The sequence below is a fragment of the Oncorhynchus nerka genome, unplaced genomic scaffold, assembly GCF_034236695.1.
Source record: "Oncorhynchus nerka isolate Pitt River unplaced genomic scaffold, Oner_Uvic_2.0 unplaced_scaffold_1894, whole genome shotgun sequence".
NCBI classification, from domain to species: Eukaryota; Metazoa; Chordata; class Actinopteri; order Salmoniformes; family Salmonidae; genus Oncorhynchus; species Oncorhynchus nerka.
In genome coordinates this window covers 8,167-26,234 of record NW_027039435.1, presented here as the reverse complement: position 1 = coordinate 26,234, position 18,068 = coordinate 8,167, and the positions used below count along the sequence as shown (strand labels likewise).

At 40.8% G+C, this 18,068-nt stretch overlaps 1 protein-coding gene and 1 pseudogene across 2 annotated transcripts; both read right to left on the bottom strand.

Moving 5' to 3' along the window:
* Nucleotides 1-2,098: 2,098 nt before the first annotated feature.
* LOC135567647 (zinc finger protein 664-like) lies at nt 2,099-3,670 on the bottom strand (annotated as a pseudogene).
* A 4,438-nt stretch (nt 3,671-8,108) lies between these two features.
* LOC135567648 (zinc finger protein 883-like) lies at nt 8,109-17,556 on the bottom strand. 2 transcript variants are annotated; one of them, XM_065014949.1, is made up of 2 exons: nt 16,653-17,556; nt 8,109-13,228 (listed from the first exon to the last, which is right to left on the bottom strand). In XM_065014949.1, the coding sequence occupies exons 1-2, from the start codon at nt 16,984-16,986 to the stop codon at nt 12,174-12,176; spliced, it is 1,389 nt and encodes a 462-aa protein (XP_064871021.1). In that variant the 5' UTR covers nt 16,987-17,556; the 3' UTR covers nt 8,109-12,173. The 2 variants fall into 2 exon arrangements, with proteins under 2 accessions (XP_064871021.1, XP_064871022.1); XM_065014950.1 differs by having other exon boundaries at nt 16,662-17,556.
* Nucleotides 17,557-18,068: the final 512 nt, after the last annotated feature.

The following is an 18,068-nucleotide window of genomic DNA, read 5'->3' as shown; positions in this document are numbered from 1 at the left end:
ACATGCTAACGAGATAGACGTGTTAAAGTCCAACCTCAAAACATAAATGGAAAAACCAAAGCCTGGAACACCTTCCCCCTTAAGAAAACAAACATATCCTATATTTTTGTTGGACAAGTTTGCTCACCACCAACAGAAAACAACTTCAATTTCACATTATAATCAACTACACTGCTTCACCTTCACCAATATAAACATGGTGTCTACTGGCTGTCAACAATTAAAAACAAGAAAAAACACCTATTCCTAAATAATAATAAACAATCATGTTATTTTTTTCTCCTTTTTCTTTCTATAGAATCCTAAAACTCACTTTAGAACTCTCGTCTTCTAGAACTCTCGTCCTCTTGGAACGAGCCCAAACAAAACTCAAATCAAATTGTATTAGTCACATGCGCCGAATACAACAGTGAAATGCTTCCTTATGAGCCCCTAACCAACAGTGCAGTTTCAATACGGAAAAAACAAGAAATAAAACTCCAAATAAACACACTGGCTCAAGGACAACCTTTGAGAGTCAGCTACATTTGGGAGTGATGCGATATTAAATTTAGGGGTCTCTAAACAAGGTTCAATGCAAGGCATTTTTGTCATCACCATCCCGATATCATGCTCTAAAACATTTGGAGACAGAGAGATGAGGTTGCTAAAAACATCCTGTCAATAAAAAAAAACAGCTGAAAAAACACACAAACGGAATCTGGGAGTACATCCCTGGGAGTACATCCCTGGTTAGAGGACAATTTGTCAGAAAACAGCACGCCACATTTTGAAGTGTTGCATTTTGATTCAAGTGGGTCACCAACGTGGTAAGTGTAACAAAACTCCTAATTGTCCCTAGACTTTCTAAGCAAACAGCTGGAGGCAGGGCTTTCTCCTGTAGATCTCCATTTGAATGGAATGGTCTGCCTATCCATGTGAGAGAACAGACTCGGTCTCAACCTTTAAGTCTTTACTGAAGACTCATCTCTTCAGTAGGTCATATGATTGAGTGTAGTCTGGCCCAGGAGTGTGAAGGTAAACGGAAAGGCTCTGGAGCAACGAACCGTCCTTGCTGTCTCTGCCTGGCCGGTTCCCCTCTCTCCACTGGGATTCTCTGCCTCTAACCCTATTACAGGGGCTGAGTCACTGGCAAACTGGTGCTCTCTCATGCCGTCCCTAGGAGGGGTGCATCACTTGAGTGGGTTGTGTCACTGACGTGATCTTCCTGTCTGGGTTGGCGCTCCCCCTTGGGTTGTGCCGTGGCGGAGATCTTTGTGGGCTTTACTCGGCCTTGTCTCAGGATGGTAAGTTGGTGGTTGAAGATATCCTCTAGCGGTGTGGGGGCTGTGCTTTGGCAAAGTGGGTGGGGTTATATCCTTCCTGTTTGGCCCCGTCCGGGGTATCATCGGATGGGGCCACAGTGTCTCCTTGACCCCTCCTGTCTCAGCCTCCAGTATTTATGCTGCAGTAGTTTATGTGTCAGGGGCTAGGGTCAGTTTGATATATCTGCAGTACTTCTCCTGTCTTATCCGGTGTCCTGTGTGAATTTAAGTATGCTCTCTCTAATTCTTTCTTTCTCACTCTCGGAGGACCTGAGCCCTAGGACCAGGCCTCAGGACTACCTGGCACGATGACTCCTTGCTGTCCCCAGTCCACCTGGCTGTGTTGCTGCTCCAGTTTCAACTGTTCTGCCTGCGGCTATGGAACCCTGACCTGTTCACCGGATGTGCTACCTGTCCCAAACCTGCTGTTTTCAACTCTCTAGAGACAGCAGGAACGGAAGAGATACTCTTAATGATCGGCTATGAAAAGCCAACTGACATTTACTCCTGAGGTGTTGATCTGTTGCACCCTCAACAACTACTGTGATTATTATGATTCGACCATGCTGGTCATTTATGAACATCTTGGCCATGTTCTGTTATAATCTCCACCCGGCACAGCCAGAAAAGGGCTGGCCACCCCTCATGGCCTGGTTCTTCTCTAGGTTTCTTCCTAGGTTTTGGCCTTTCTAGGGAGTTTTCCTAGCCACCGTGCTTCTACACCTGCATTGCTTGCTGTTTGGGGTTTTAGGCTGGGTTTCTGTACAGCACTTTGAGATATCAGCTGATATAAATTAATTTGATTTGTTTGTCAATTTTTGTTAAATCACATAAATAGTACTCTTCCATTTCAGAGCCTGGATTTTTCCCCTGAGGCTAATATCCATTACATGTTGATATCAATTCATAAGTGGGCACACGTTTAGGCTTCTACATTGTGAAATCATTACAATACTCCTACTACAATGTTAAACAATTCTACATTGTGACATTAATTCATTGAAATCATGAAACAACTTCTTCATGTATGTTTTTTCTAATATTTGATCAGATCTTTTATCAGATTATCTCTGGTCACAGCTATGAGATTTCAATCCTGTGTATTCTCTGGTGTTGAGTCAGATTGCCAGATGTAGCAAATCTCTTCCCACATTGATCACAGCTATAAGGTTTCTCTCCTGTGTGTATTCTCTGTGTATTCTCTGGTGGTATATCAGGCTGTTTGACTGAGTAAATCTCTTCCCACACTGATCACAGCTATAAGGTTTCTCTCCTGTGTGTGTTCTCTGGTGTCGAGTCAGGTTGCCAGATATAGCAAATCTCTTCCCACATTGATCACAGCTATAAGGTTTCTCTCCTGTGTGTGTTCTCTTGTGCACTGTCAGTTCTCCAGATTGACTGTACTGTGTGTGTTCCAGAGTCATTGCAAATCTCTTCCCACATTGATCACAGCTATAAGGTTTCTCTCCTGTGTGTGTTCTCTGGTGTAGAGTCAGATGGCAAGTTTGAACAAAACTCTTCCCACATTGATCACAGCTATAAGGTTTCTCTCCTGTGTGTGTTCTCTGGTGTCGAGTCAGGTTGCCAGATATAGCAAATCTCTTCCCACATTGATCACAGCTATAAGGTTTCTCTCCTGTGTGTATTCTCTGGTGTAGAGTCAGATGGCACGTTTGAACAAAACTCTTCCCACATTGATCACAGCTATAAGGTTTCTCTCCTGTGTGTGTTCTCTTGAGTCAGATCTCCAGATTAGCAAATCTCTTCCCACATTGATCACAGCTATAAGGTTTCTCTCCTGTGTGTGTTCTCTGGTGTAGAGTCAGACTGCCAGATGAAGTAAAACTCTTCCCACATTGATCACAGCTATAAGGTTTCTCTCCTGTGTGTGTTCTCTGGTGTAGAGTCAGTTTGCCAGATGTAGCAAATCTCTTCCCACATTGATCACAGCTATAAGGTTTCTCTCCTGTGTGTATTCTCTTGTGCACTGTCAGATCTCCAGATTTAGTAAATCTCTTCCCACATTGAGCACAGCTATAAGATTTCTCTCCTGTGTGTGTTCTCTGATGAATTTTAATGCCTGATGATGTGAATCTCTTCCCACAGTCAGAGCAGCAGTGAGTTCTCTTCCCTGTGGGTCTCTGTGGGTGTTTATTGAGGTGTTCTGATCTGGAGAGACTCTTCTCTGTCTCCTCAGCATCATGAGGTTGTTGAGGCTCCCCAGAGGATCCACGATAGTCACGTCTCTCTCCTGTGTGAACAACAAAGTCAGACAGATGATTAAAGGCCCACAACAGCGATAATCCAGGGTAAAGGTTGATGCCAACAGCATAGCCATGATGTTGTACAACAATTGATGTCTGTAATGAATGTTAAAATTGTCTTAAAATGAGCAAGAAGTCATATTTTGTCTTGTTTTCACATTAGTAGTAACATCTAAGATTGTAGACTAGAAATAAGTTATTCATGTTGTTGAAACTCTAAACAGTGTGGTAGAAGACTTTTGGTCTACAATACAGGCCCCTTTGTGTTTTCTAAAATTGCGGCACGAGGGCAATTTGATTGCATAAACTCCTCCATGCTAATGACGAAACCACTAGTTATGGATGTCGTATATCTGGTGTGACAAGAGATGAAAAGAATCTGCCCACTCCATCAAGCAATGCGGACAGCAACACAGGGCATTCACGGGACCTCATGGAACCATGGACCACACCTGCAGAAACTGGAAAACAGGGGGAAGCAGAGGAGATACCTATCATAGACTTCTCCCAGCTGACGCTTGACATGCCACCTACGCCGCCTCAAGTGGTAGAAACAACCAGCTGGTATTAAGTAGAATCAGCCAACAGTAACACGGAAGCAGCAGAATGGGAGTTAGTAGTGCATGACCTAGATTTAGAATAAGAAGCTTCCATTTAGACACAGGTCTAAGATGACGTAATAAGCAATCTACCGTCCCAGTGTAAGCACTCAGTGTAAGCAATCTACAGTCCCCGAGTAAGCACTCAGTGTAAGCAATCTACAGTCCCCGAGTAAGCACTCAGTGTAAGCAATCTACAGTCCCGAGTAAGCACTCAGTGTAAGCAATCTACAGTCCCCGAGTAAGCACTCAGTGTAAGCAATCTACAGTCCCTGAGTAAGCACCCAGTGTAAGCAATCTACAGTCCCCGAGTAAGCACCCAGTGTAAGCAATCTACAGTCCCTGAGTAAGCACCCAGTGTAAGCAATCTACAGTCCCCGAGTAAGCACTCAGTGTAAGCAATCTACAGTCCCCGAGTAAGCGGCCGGTGCAAGCAGCAGGGCAGTGTCAGTGTGAAAGTGTGGTTTAGCCACAGCTCCAGAAACTTGCGAACTTCCCCTGTAAAAAGGTATATAAAGAGAACAGAGATCATAAGAGAGGCATGATCCTCACTGACATATGAGACAGACTTCATATGGAGAATCATCATAGGTAAATTTACTATTGCACTATACGCTTTTTGTTAGACTAGAACAATATTTGAAACACAGGGGTCTTGACACCTCTTGATCACAGACAAAGCGGCAGTCAAACAGTGAGACATCAAGTACAGATGTGATTAGCAATACAAGGAAACAGCCAAGTACCAGTTACAATATATTGAGTCTATGCACAGAGTTGGAAGTGAATAGTATTAGGATATATGCTTTTTGTTAGACTAGAACAATATTTGAGAACCGGATAATTTTGCCTAAGTACTTATTGGATCACTATCTGAAGCTACTTGGTTGAACTTTGTGAACCTGAAACTGAGTCTCTGAAACACAGGGGTCTAGACACCTCTTGATCACAGACAAAGCGGCAGTCACACAGTGAGACATCAGGTACAGATGTGATTAGCAATACAAGGACACAGCCAAGTACCGGTTACAATATATTGAGTCCATACACAGAGTTGGAAGTGTATTAAGATATTGGAATTCGGAATCTAGCGTTAGTGCTGTGAGAATACCAATTACAGGAAAGTGACCAAGGGGCTGAGCATTTAAGGTAATTGAACTATTTTTGCTATTTAGTCAATATTGTTAGAAGTGTTAACGCATTTAAAGTTTTGCAATATTATCTGGCATAGCTTAAAGCATGAAGGATTGATTGAGCATTATTGATGTATTAGGAAACTGTAGAACCATTGAATTGTAATAATGTGTATAAGACAAAAAACAGAGTGACTTTAATAAAAGCTTGAAACTTTGACAACTAGGCCAGATTAACGATCTGGAGAGCAAACGCCTTTGACACTCTCACTGAACAGAAAGTGACCCTGGTTATAGGTTAAAGTGATTGCACTAAAGAATATTTGGGGCGGCAGGGTAGCCTAGTGGTTAGAGCGTTGGACTAGTAACCGAAAGGTTGCAAGTTCGAAAGCCCGAGCTGACAAGGTACAAATCTGTCGTTCTGCCCCTGAACAGGTAGTTAACCCACTGTTCCTAGGCCGTCATTGAAAATAAGAATTTGTTCTTAACTGACTTGACTAGTAAAATAAAAAGTAAAAAATATTCATTGTGTGTCAAAATATATACCACTAGCTGACGAGCATAATAACCAATAGAATAAGTTATTAGGTATTGATATATACAGAGGTAAAAGAAACTTGAAGGTAAGGAAATATAGGAGGAATCCATAACACTCAGAATATTTAAATAGGAGTATATCTATCCAAGACCTCATACTAGACCGGAAAATAAGGGAGTGAACGAAGGAACAAACCCAAATCACGCGAAGGGCCATTACGCAGAAATAGAAGGGTTAGGCCCTTGTTACACCGCAGTAACTAAAATCCTAAAGTACTCTACCCAGCCAGAAGACGGGAGAGGCATTTGCTGCAGGTATTAGGCAACTATCATTATGACATCATGGATTAATTCTAGAATATACTATATAGCCTAGAAAACTGGTTAAATTATCATTATGACATCATGGATGGCCAGTCCTTGTATTCATAGTGTAGTGAATTCAGGGGGGAGGCCCTGAGCTGAACTCAAACCTGGGTCCAGCGACTGTCAAGTCAACACCTTATAACTGTTACGCCAAGATGTCTGAACTTCTTGACGAGGCAGCTAGGTGTTGGGTTAAGGTTTCTACAATATCGTTCTCTATGAATTTGAGAGTGGTTACACTTCTCCTTCGCCCATCCCTCAGCTGTTAACCAAGTCTCTGGGCAGCCATTTTGTTGCTGTTTAAAAACCCCACACAACCCGTATCTAACTGGAAAATGCATCTTCTTTTAGGAGTGCTATTTTTACCCTGTCGACTACTGATCATTCATCCACACTGTGTGTCTCATCAATGCAGGTCATTTATAACAAATGTATAAAGTACATGTTTTATAAACTCATGAACACCAGCGAGTTTATCAGCCCGGTTTTGTTAGTTTAGGTGTATTATACTTCTTTGCCACCTGATGGGGACTTTGAGTAATATTTCAGGTTGATTTGATAATTTTTTGATACTAAAATGGTTGAGAGTTTATTCTGATGTAGTGAATATGAGACACATGGAAACAATTGATTAATTTAATATAGTAAATTAGGAATTAGTAGGAATTGTTAAATCCACTATACGATCACAATGACTTTGATAGACATTTAAACTGTTTTTTTTTGTTAGTATATTATAGGGCAGATTAATGTAGAATCGCTGTGGGAGTGGTATTTATATCCCGTCACTACTGATCATTCATCCATACTGTGTGTGTCCCATCATTGCAGCTTTGGAAATAAATTAACTATCCATCCATTGCACCTTCCTGTGTTGACTCACTGACTTGAGAGACCAGGAAGGTCACACTAGCTCGATAGGTTGATATCGAGCTCAAGCTTCATCTCATATGAACTGTGTGGAACGCGTTAGCACGGTAGGCTCTGGTGCTTTCTTGCCGTGGGATCAAAACGACAGAGGAAATCAACCTGCTTGCTCCGTTTTGTTTTGTCAACTTTTCAATGGGGATGTTATGTTTGATACCGGAGGTACGAGGCCATGCGTCCAAATCGCTCAGCAGTAAACTTCAAAGCAGTGTGCTGATGCCTGTATCACTTTATCAGCAGCACGTGATCAATGACGTCTGAGGCTTCGTTTCATCGAACAACCACCTGATTGGTTTGGTATTGTGCTTGTTTGACACTGCAGGCGACTGCCAACTGACTGATCTTCAAATCACCTTACATCATAAATAACGACTCATTATTATTTAAGCAGTGTGTCCCTTTATCAGCATTGATCAATGACTTTTGAAGATTCATTTTCTCCCATCATTCTCTATGTCTCTGATCTTTTGATCTGCAAACACGTTTCAGTTTTGTTAGTTTGGTTCAAAATGGTCTCGGTGCTGGTTGGCTTTTTTTTGTTGTTGATACAATTGTCTGGAAAAGAGCCAATGCTTCAGGAAGCTTTGTTTCCCCATCACTACTTTTCAGCATGTTTTCTGTGAATTAGACTACGGGAGTTTTGTACATTTTCCGGTAGTTTGTCTCTGCTGAATAGCTAGTTGGCTAAATAGCTGCATATTGCTAACGTTAGCTGGCTGGCTAAGATAAGAGCATATAGCTAACATTCTTTGATATTTGATTAGATGGTGTTATGTTTTTCCAAAACGTTGGTTTACTTTAAACACTCAAGTCATGAGTGCAAACGATTAGTTTAATTTAAAGTTCTACATTTTAAATGATTTCGGTTGTAGTTTACATCATAGGGAATAGGCTGGTCCTCCATATTACTTCACACCTGACTTTGGCATTCTCCTGAATTCTGATTGGTTTAATGTAATAACTCCAAATATACAACTGTGAGGTGTTACTTTGCATTGGGCAAAATATTTTATTTATCTTTTTATAAACAACACAAAACATACAAACGACAACATCATACAAACATGAAGTACATCACACCTGCCCAGACCCACAAGAACACACCTCCATCTCCATTAACTACATCACACCTGCCCAGACCCACTAGAACACACCTCCATCTCCATTAACTACATCACACCTCCAACTGTCAGTTGGTTGCATGAATAACTATGATTACTAAATGTTACATAATTGTAAATATGAATTATCAAAACCAAATGTACACCGCTTTGTTAATATGTATTGGCAATACTTCACTTAATGGTGAGGCATGAAATAATAAACATGTATCTTTTGTCAGGCTGAATGTTTGAAATATGAGGTGATTTGAGACATGCTTCTTCAGTAGTGGAATAAAGACAATTAGCACTTGAATGTTGTCAAAAAATACTGGAGTGATGTCAGATTGTTAATTGATTATAGACTCAATTTATCATACTGCGTCCAGGCTGCAAGTACGTTGAAATTAAGTTGTTTTCAAGTCATTGAAAAAAAAACGACCTGAAAAGACATCTTAACTTTCACTTTCAACCGAACATATATTGGACTTCGGGCATCTTTTTAATGACATTTTGGGGTGTCCAAATCAATAACCAATATGCATTAACAGTTTGATGAATTGAGAATCATAAAATTTAAACAAACGTGCAACAATAATCATTTTACTTCTTAAAACAAGCTCCACAAGCACCAGAACACTGTTGTTTTGACAGTAGCAATAAATCACTGATATCGATTAGAAATCAGGTTGTACATGATGTTGGAACTGACACATACAAAAAAACACCTGTAAATGGGAGATATCTTTTACCTCACTGGTTAGAGGACAACCTGCAGAAGACAGTGAGCTACATTTTGGAGTGTTGCATTTAAATGTAGGGGTCGCTAAACAAAGGAACGCAACACTTATTTGTCATCACTCATCGATATCACGTTGAAATCAATTGTGCCGAGAGGGGGGAGATGAGGCTGCAAGTCCTGTTAAAACTAACGCAGCAAAAACCACACGGAATCTGGGAATAATGTGCACACCACTGGTTAGAGGACAATTAGGAGAAAACAGACAGATACATTTTGAAGTGTTGCATATTGAATGAGGTGGGTCACCAACGTGGTAAATGGAACAACTCTTTTTTTTGTTAATCACTTTTTGTGACCAATTCAGAGCCTGGATTTTCCCCCTTTGGCTAATATCCATGTCATGTTGAAATCAATAGAAAAGGGGACAAACATTGAGGGTTCTACATTGTGACATCATTAAAATTCTCCTTCTACAATGTTAAAACATTCTACATTGTGACATTAATTAAATTAATATTGTGATTATTATTAAAATATGTTTTTATAATGGAGGGAGGGTGGACAGATAGAAACAATGAACTCCAAAAGGTTCTTTGAGGAACCATGATAAGGGGTTCTTGAAAGAACTTATTGGGGTTCCCACAAAAGGTTCTTCCAATAACTTTTAGGGGTTTCCTCACAGTTTCAAATTGAAGAACCCCTAAAGGATATTCCAGGAACCTTTACCTTTTAGAGTGTATATTGATGAAAGTCACCTTGTCCGAGAGACATTTACGTAGTTCTACACAGCCCAATGTGGGATGACTATTTTGGGGTGAAATAGCGGCCACGACAGACAGACCTGATATCGCCCCATAATTCGAAGTCCTTGGACTGAGGGGAAATGACCAAAGATTATATTTAGCTACACTTTGTAGTACATTTTTACACGATGATAAATGTTTCTGATGACACATCACCCATTTTCAAAGGGATTCGTTGGTTTTTAGGGGCAGTCGCTTTTTAGCTTTTTGTCTGAAAGTATTTTCTCAACTGCGATACCAACTCCAGTCAGCAGATGGCGATGTGCGTCTTTCAGGTAAATTCTGCAACTGTGACGTATAATATAGTGGACGGGACGCTTCTTCAACATCAACAGCTAGTCAGTCACCTTGTTTCACTCTAACTTGATGTAAAAATGTTTATTCAATAAATATAGCAACTTCTCTCATACTGGGAAGAACCAAAAGTGGAATTTTCAGGCCTTAAGGGCAGTTTTATTTAAAATGTCGTACCCAGATGGAGAAAATCCAGTAAGCGTTTTATAGTTTCATCGTTATGGCAACTTACCCTAGAGTGGACACACTCCCACCAGTTTCTGAGACAACTGCCCAGACTTTGTAGACTGTTTAATAATATTTAAACCTCATATTTATCAAATTTGAGTTGATATGAGTTGTCATCTAGTTCAAAGACTGTAGATATTTAACACTAAATGACCGAATCCAGGGCATAGCTGGCCAGCACATTTAAAATAGGAATTCACCACTTCTGAGGGTCACAGACACTTTTCAGAATGAGGTCCTTTTTCCAATAGAGTTTCACCAGGTCCCGTGTTTCACACAGAACCCAGTCACCCTGGCCCCTCCCACCTACAGGCCGCACCAATCCCCACTGTGATCAATTCAGTGTCAGGACGGCTCTAGGTCGCCTGCAACCGACCAATGATAGGTGTCCGAGTCGACTTACTCTCAGATCATCTTCCACTGCCTCAGCCCTGTTTACACCTCCAAGGTGACCCCCTCACACAGGAAACACACTCAGAGCCTATTGCCTCGGCCCTGTTTACGAGGCTTTTCTAAAAACTACACTTGTAGTTTGTAGGTGTTTCGCTCACCTCTTTTTATTTAGACTAGGTTTGAGATGTGGTATCCACTCAGCTCGCTGCCTCTCAGATGAAAGGTGGGTCCATCTGCTCCATTCCCAAAGTGTGGTCTCCCTGAGATCCCAAGTTAGAGGGATTCCTGGTGTACCATTTACCCAGGTCGTCAGGAGCGGTCACCAAGTGAAGATTAATATCAAATGAGGAAACAAACTTATCACAAGTCAGAGTTATTCTTAAACTAAATCTTTATTCACTTAATAAGGGAGAAGGTCAATATAACGCACACATATGAAGTGAATCAATTGAGTCTCTACGATAATGATGGCTGGTCAACAAATCACCCCCAGACTACTTGTTGAGAGCCCCAAGACAAAAGTACAAAGGTATTTTATAGCCAAAATACACCCCTTTCAACCTACATGACGAACAACAGATGTATAGAACGGGTCACAAGGTTAGGATTTGTATGAAAGATACTTATAATTCTCAGCAGACGGTATCTGCTGTAAAAACAGTACTCTGTGTAGAAACCAGGGTCTGGCCCTGGGGTCATCTCTCCCTGGTAACATATAGAACAGAAACATTAACTCATAATCTGGAATACTGTCTCTTTAGGTTTTATCACCCAAAAGACATTGTAAATCTCCTGTCAGTGTTTTCTCCCAGAGGCCCATCCTCAGTAGAACACACAGACACTATAGTTCTAAGAACCCTCTATTCTTTTGTATAACACAACCATTTGATACAATAAAAGTATTATAACATATTGTTGAAGTTTTGCTCTCAGTGTCCACTGAAAGTTGACTAGTAACAACAACTGGGACCTAAAAGCCACCCACCATGAGACCCACTAAATCTGCCCAAGAAGAGGCAAACAAAAGAAAAACCCACAACAAACTTCAAAACAGGACGCAAACCAAAAAGGTGTTGACTCTCCACATCTATCAAGACAACTGGAGCACTGGGCCAGACACTTAAATAGAACATGGACCAGCTCAGGTGAAACACTTTCCCACTAATGAGATGGACAAGCCAGCACGGGTGTAACACATACTGACTAACGAGGTGACACCAATCAATCTCTTCCATTTCAGAGCCTGGATTTTATAGGCTTTTTATAGGATTTTAAGGCTAATATCCACATTTTGTTGAAATCAATTGATAAGGGGGCAAACGTTTAGGCTTCTACATTGTGACACTATTAAAATAATCCTAAAACAATGTTAAAACATTCTACATTGTGACATTAATTAGTTGAAATCATGAAACAACTACTTCATGTATGTATTTTCTAATATTTGATCAGAGATCATTTATCAGATTATCTCTGGTCACAGCTATGAGCTTTCTCTCCTGTGTGTTCTCTGGTGAAGAGTCAGAGAGCCAGATGAAGCAAATCTCTTCCCACATTGACCACAGCTATAAGGTTTCTCTCCTGTGTGTTTTCTCTGGTGCACTGTCAGCTCTCCAGATTGACCAAAATCCTTCCCACATTGATTACAGCTATACGGTTTCTCTCCTGTGTGTGTTCTCTGGTGTTGAGTCAGGTGGACAGATCGAATAAAACCCTTCCCACATTGATTACAGCTATAAGGTTTCTCTCCTGTGTGTATTCTCTGGTGTTGAGTCAGAGAGCCACATGTAGTAAAACACTTCCCACATTGACCACAGCTATAAGGTTTCTCTCCTGTGTGTATTCTCTGGTGTTCAGTCAGAGAGCTAGATGAAGAAAAACTCTTCCTACATTGACCACAGCTAAAAGGTTTCTCTCCTGTGTGTGTTCTATGGTGTACAGTCAGATGGCCAGATGTAGTAAAACTCTTCCCACATTGACCACAGCTATAAGGTTTCTCTCCTGTGTGTGTTCTCTGGTGCACTGTCAGCTCTCCAGATCCACCAAAACTCTTCCCACATTCACCACAGCTATAAGGTTTATTTCCTGTGTGTGTTCTCTGGTGTTGAGTCAGAGAGCCAGATGAAGTAAAACACTTCCCACATTGACCACAGCTATAAGGTTTCTCTCCTGTGTGTATTCTCTGGTGTTCAGTCAGAGTGCTGGATGTAGTAAAACTCTTCCTACATTGACCACAGCTAAAAGGTTTCTCTCCTGTGTGTGTTCTCTGGTGTACAGTCAGAGTGCTAGAGGCAGAAAAACTCTTCTCACATTGACCACAGCTATAAGGTTTCTCTCCTGTGTGTGTTCTCTGATGACTTTTAATGCCTGATGAGGTGAATCTCTTCCCACAGTCAGAGCAGCAGTGAGTTCTCCTCCCTGTGGATCTCTGCAAGTGTTTCTTGAGGTGTTCTGATCTGGAGAGACTATTCTCTGCCTCTTCAGCATCACAAGGTTGTTGAGGCTCCCCAGAGGATCCACGATAGTCAAGTATATCTCCTGTGTGAACAACAAAGTCAGACAGATGATTAAAGGCCCACAACAGCGGTAATCCACTGTAAAAGGTGATGCCAACAGCGTAGCCATGATGTTATACAACAATTGACGTCTGTAATGAATGTTAAAACTATCTATAACTGTCTTAAAACGAGTAAGAATAGTCATATTTTGTCTTGTTTTCATATTAGTAGTAACATCCATGATTGTAGGCTAAAATTGCAGCACGAGGGCAATGTGACTGCAGAAACTCCTCCCTGCCAATGAGGAAACCGATAGTTATGGATGTACTATATCTGCCTGGAGCAAAAATGGTGAGCAAAGATTTTAGTTTTTCACAATGTATTCTGAATGTGAATGGGGGAAAACTCAGGGGAGGAACCTCCAATTCCAGGTTGCTTATTGAGTGGCTGCTGCCAACACACTGTCATTGACACTGACCTCCAGGGCACCTACACCACCCGATGTTACAGGAAGGCCATAAAGATCATCAAGGACATCAACCACCCGAACCACTGCCTGTTCACCCCGCTATCATCCAGAAGGCGAGGTCAGTACAGGTGCATCAAAGCTGGGACCGAGAGACTGAAAAACAGCTTCTATCTCAAGGCCATCAGACTGTTAAACAGCCACCACTAACATTGAGTGGCTGTTGCCAACACACTGACACTGACTCAACTCCAGCCACTTTAATAATGGGAATTGATGGGAAATGATGGGAAAATATATCACTAGCCACTTTAAACAATGCTACCTTATATAATGTTACTTACCCTACATTATTCATCTCATATGCATACGTATATACTGTACTCTACATCATCGACTGCATCCTTATGTAATACATGTATCATTAGCCACTTTAACTATGCCACTTTGTTTACTTTGTCTACATACTCATCTCATATGTATATACTGTACTCGATACCATCTACTGTATGCTGCTCTGTACCATCACTCATTCATATATCTTTATGTACATATTCTTTATCCCCTTACACTGTGTATAAGACAGTAGTTTTGGAATTGTTAGTTAGATTACTTGTTGGTTATCACTGCATTGTCGGAACTAGAAGCACAAGCATTTCGCTACACTCGCATTAACATCTGCTAACCATGTGTATGTGACAAATAAAATTTGAATTGATTTGACAAATAAAATTTGATTTGAGTCATTTTCACACTACTTTGGGTGTTAATTGTAAGGCTCGATTGAATGTCCTGTTTAATATCATGTTTGCTACAGTATTATGAATTATGTGTAATTATTGAAGAACCGCGTTAATGACAGTATCCATTTGGGTGTCAAGAAAGTTAAGATTTTATTTTTTATTTCACCTTTATTTAACCAGGTAGGTCAGTTGAGAACAAGTTCTCATTTACAACTGCGACCTGGCCAAGATAAAGCAAAGCAGTGTGACAAAAAAACAACAGAGTTACACGTGGAATAAACAAACATGCAGTCAATAACACAATAGGAAAATCTATATACAGTGTGTGCAAATTGAGTAAGGAGGTAAGGCAATAAATAGGCCGCAGTAGAGAAGTAATAACAATTGAACAAATTAACACTCGAGTGATAGATGTGCAAATGATGTGCAAGTAGAAATACTGGTGTGCAAAAGAGCAAAACAAGTAAATAAAAACAATATGGGGATGAGGTAGGTAGTTGGATAGGCTATTTACAGATGGGCTGTGTACAGCTGCAGCGATTGGTAAGCTGCTCAGATAGCTGATGCTTACAGTTAGTGAGGGAGATATAAGTCTCCAACTTCAGTGATTTTTGCAATTCGTTCCAGTCTTTGGCAGCAGAGAACTGGAAGGAAAGGCGGCCAAAGAGGGCTTTGGGGATGACCAGTGAGATATACCTCCTGGAGCACGTACTATGGGTGGGTGTTGCTATGGTGACCAGTGAGCTGAGTTAAGGGGGAGCTTTCCCTAGCAAAGACTTATAGATGACCTGGAGCCAGTGGGTTTGGTGACGAATATGTAGCGAGGGCCAGCCAAGTCAGAACCGTCCAGAGTAGTGATGCTAGTCAGGCGGGCGGGTGCGGGCAGCGATCGGTTAAAGAGCATGCATTTAGTTTTACTTGTGTTTAAGAGCAGTTGAAGGCCACAGAAGGAGTGTTATATGGCATTTAAGCTTGTTTGGAGGTTTGTTAACTCTTGGATCTACCCATCCCGGATCCGGGAGAATTGTCATCAACTGACACTAAGTAGCATATCGCAACGGACAAAAAATATTACTAGAAAATATTCAGATTCATGAAATCACAAGTGAAATATATTCAAACACAGCTTAGCCTTTTGTTAATCACCCTGTCATCTCAGATTTTGAAAATATGCTTTACAGCCAGCAAGACAAGCATTTGTGTTCTTTTTTCCCCAAAATATTATTTTTGTAGCCGAAATAACTCCGTTAGTTCTTCACGTTTGGCTGAGAATTCGACCAGAAATTGCGGTCATGACTTCTCCGAAAAATATTCCAAATTAGCAACAGGAACATGGCAAACATTGTTTATAATTTTTCAAATATCTATTCGATAATATATCAACCGGGACAGGTGGCTTCTTAGTAGGAAAGAGAGAAACAATGGCCGCATTTGTCTTTTACGCACAAAACACTCTGAGACCTACTGTAGGACCCATAACTTCACTAACAATAACATAGACCTACTGTAGGACCCATAACTTCACCTAACAACAACATAGACCTACTGTAGGACCCATAACTTCACCTAACAATAACATAGACCTACTGTAGGACCCATAACTTCACATAACAACAACATAGACCTAGGACTATAAATCATTTCATATTTCAGGTGATACATGGAAACTAAAATGTCTTTGTCATGACATTTCATAACCAGATAAGTTTGTGAATAATCCCACTAGGCTTCTCTGTAATGTGTTGTCATTCTAAATGTCCTGAATAAAGGAAAATAGCTCTGTGTGTTGTATAATAGCCTATCCATCAAGGAACAGTTCTCTACACATTACGAGCTAAGTATCTCTGTGTCCAAACAGACTAACGAGACCCGACTGTAAATCAAGCAGACAATAACACATTATAAACACCAATTTGTTAGGGATGTTGGATCCAACGTGGAGCACGGCATAACTGTCTTTACCAGAGTAATGAATGAAGAAGCACTTTGGTTGTTGTATGTCTTGATGTTTGTCATGTGACTGTCATTCAGATAATGATTTCCTGGACCAGCTGATGATAGTTGTACATGTGACTGTAACTAAACAGCTACAGTATTAAGAATGATGTGTAATTATTGAAGAACCGCGTTAATGACAGTATTGATTTGGGTGTTGTCAATAAAGTTAAGGTGACTCTCGGTTAGAACCACTGGATTTTGCAAACTCAAATGATTTACACATTTTCACATTAGTTCAACAACTGCAGAGTACTCACTGTACTTACTGGTGTTAATCAGTTCTCCAGTCTTCTCTTCTTCGTCCTCCTCTAATGTGACAGTAATCTCCCCCTCTTCGTCCTTCATTAAAAAAACGTCTTCATCTTCTTTCAATGTCACAGTAACTTCCTTCTCTCCAAAACCTGCATCCTCCTCTTTCTCCTCTTCTTTTACTGTAACATCCTCCTCCTCTTTCACTCTGAACGCGTCTTCCTCTTCTTTCACTGAAACGTATTTCTCTTCTTCTTCCACGGCAACAGCCTCACCCTCTACTTCTTGTTTTACTGTGACATTCTGCTCTTCTTTAGCAGGGGAGTAGCTTAGTGACCGCATGGTCGGAGATGTTAGCTAGCTAGGCTAATGCTAATTTATCCAGCCCGCTAGCTGACTAATAACTACACCGTAAATATGAAATTAAATCGGGTAACTAACTAGACGATAGAAGTGGGTTTAAAACACAGTGGCTAATATACACTAAAGCGTCTAAAGACGAGCTCGTCTTTCACTGAAACGTCTTCCTCCACCTCTTTCACAGCCCCACCCTCTACTTGTTCTTGTATTGTAACAGCCTCCTCTTTGACGAGAGCTTCCTTCTCCGTCCAGCAGATGTTCTCTTCTTTATCAGGAGGAGAGTAGCTTAGTGAACTCATGGTCGGGGATAACAGCTAGTTAGCATTAGCGACTAGACTAGTGCTAACTTGACCAGACAGCTAATTGACTTACAACGTAAATATTAAATTAAATGGGGTATCTAGTTGTTTCCACATAAGTATGTTTAAATCATAGTGGCAAATAAACCACGAAATTGTCTAAAGAGCTTGAATGTTCCGACTTTGTTGTCTAGCGAGCTACCGAGGTGGCTGCAGTTGTTGAAGAAGCGTTCCGTCCACTAGATTATACGTCACAGTAGAAACATCGCCTGAAAGACACATATCGCCATCTGCCGTCTGGAGGGAGGAAACGCAGTTGAGGAGGGAAAACTATTTTTCTTCATCATTGAATTATAATATTATAAAGCAGTTCAGGGAAACGTTTTTTTCCTCAATTAAATAGAATATTATATCGACCGTACAAAGAGCAACAAGTGTTGCTTGAATAGTTCCGAGTTTTTTATGAGATTCTAAAACAAACTCTACATCTATATTTCTGATTCAGTCAAATAACTAGATTTTTTAAAGCACCTAGTTATTGATACCCTTGATAAAGATGAGCAAAGATTACTGTATGAAATAAATAAATCAACTTTACCCACTACCAGGATATTTTAGCCCAAAACCTGGTTACCTCTCTGCTAGGAGGCTGAAACTTGGCCATAAGTGGATCTTCCAGCAACACACATCAACACCCACGAAGAAACGGTTAATTGGGCACAAAATCAACATTTTCAACGGCCATCTCAGTCGTTGGACTTGAAC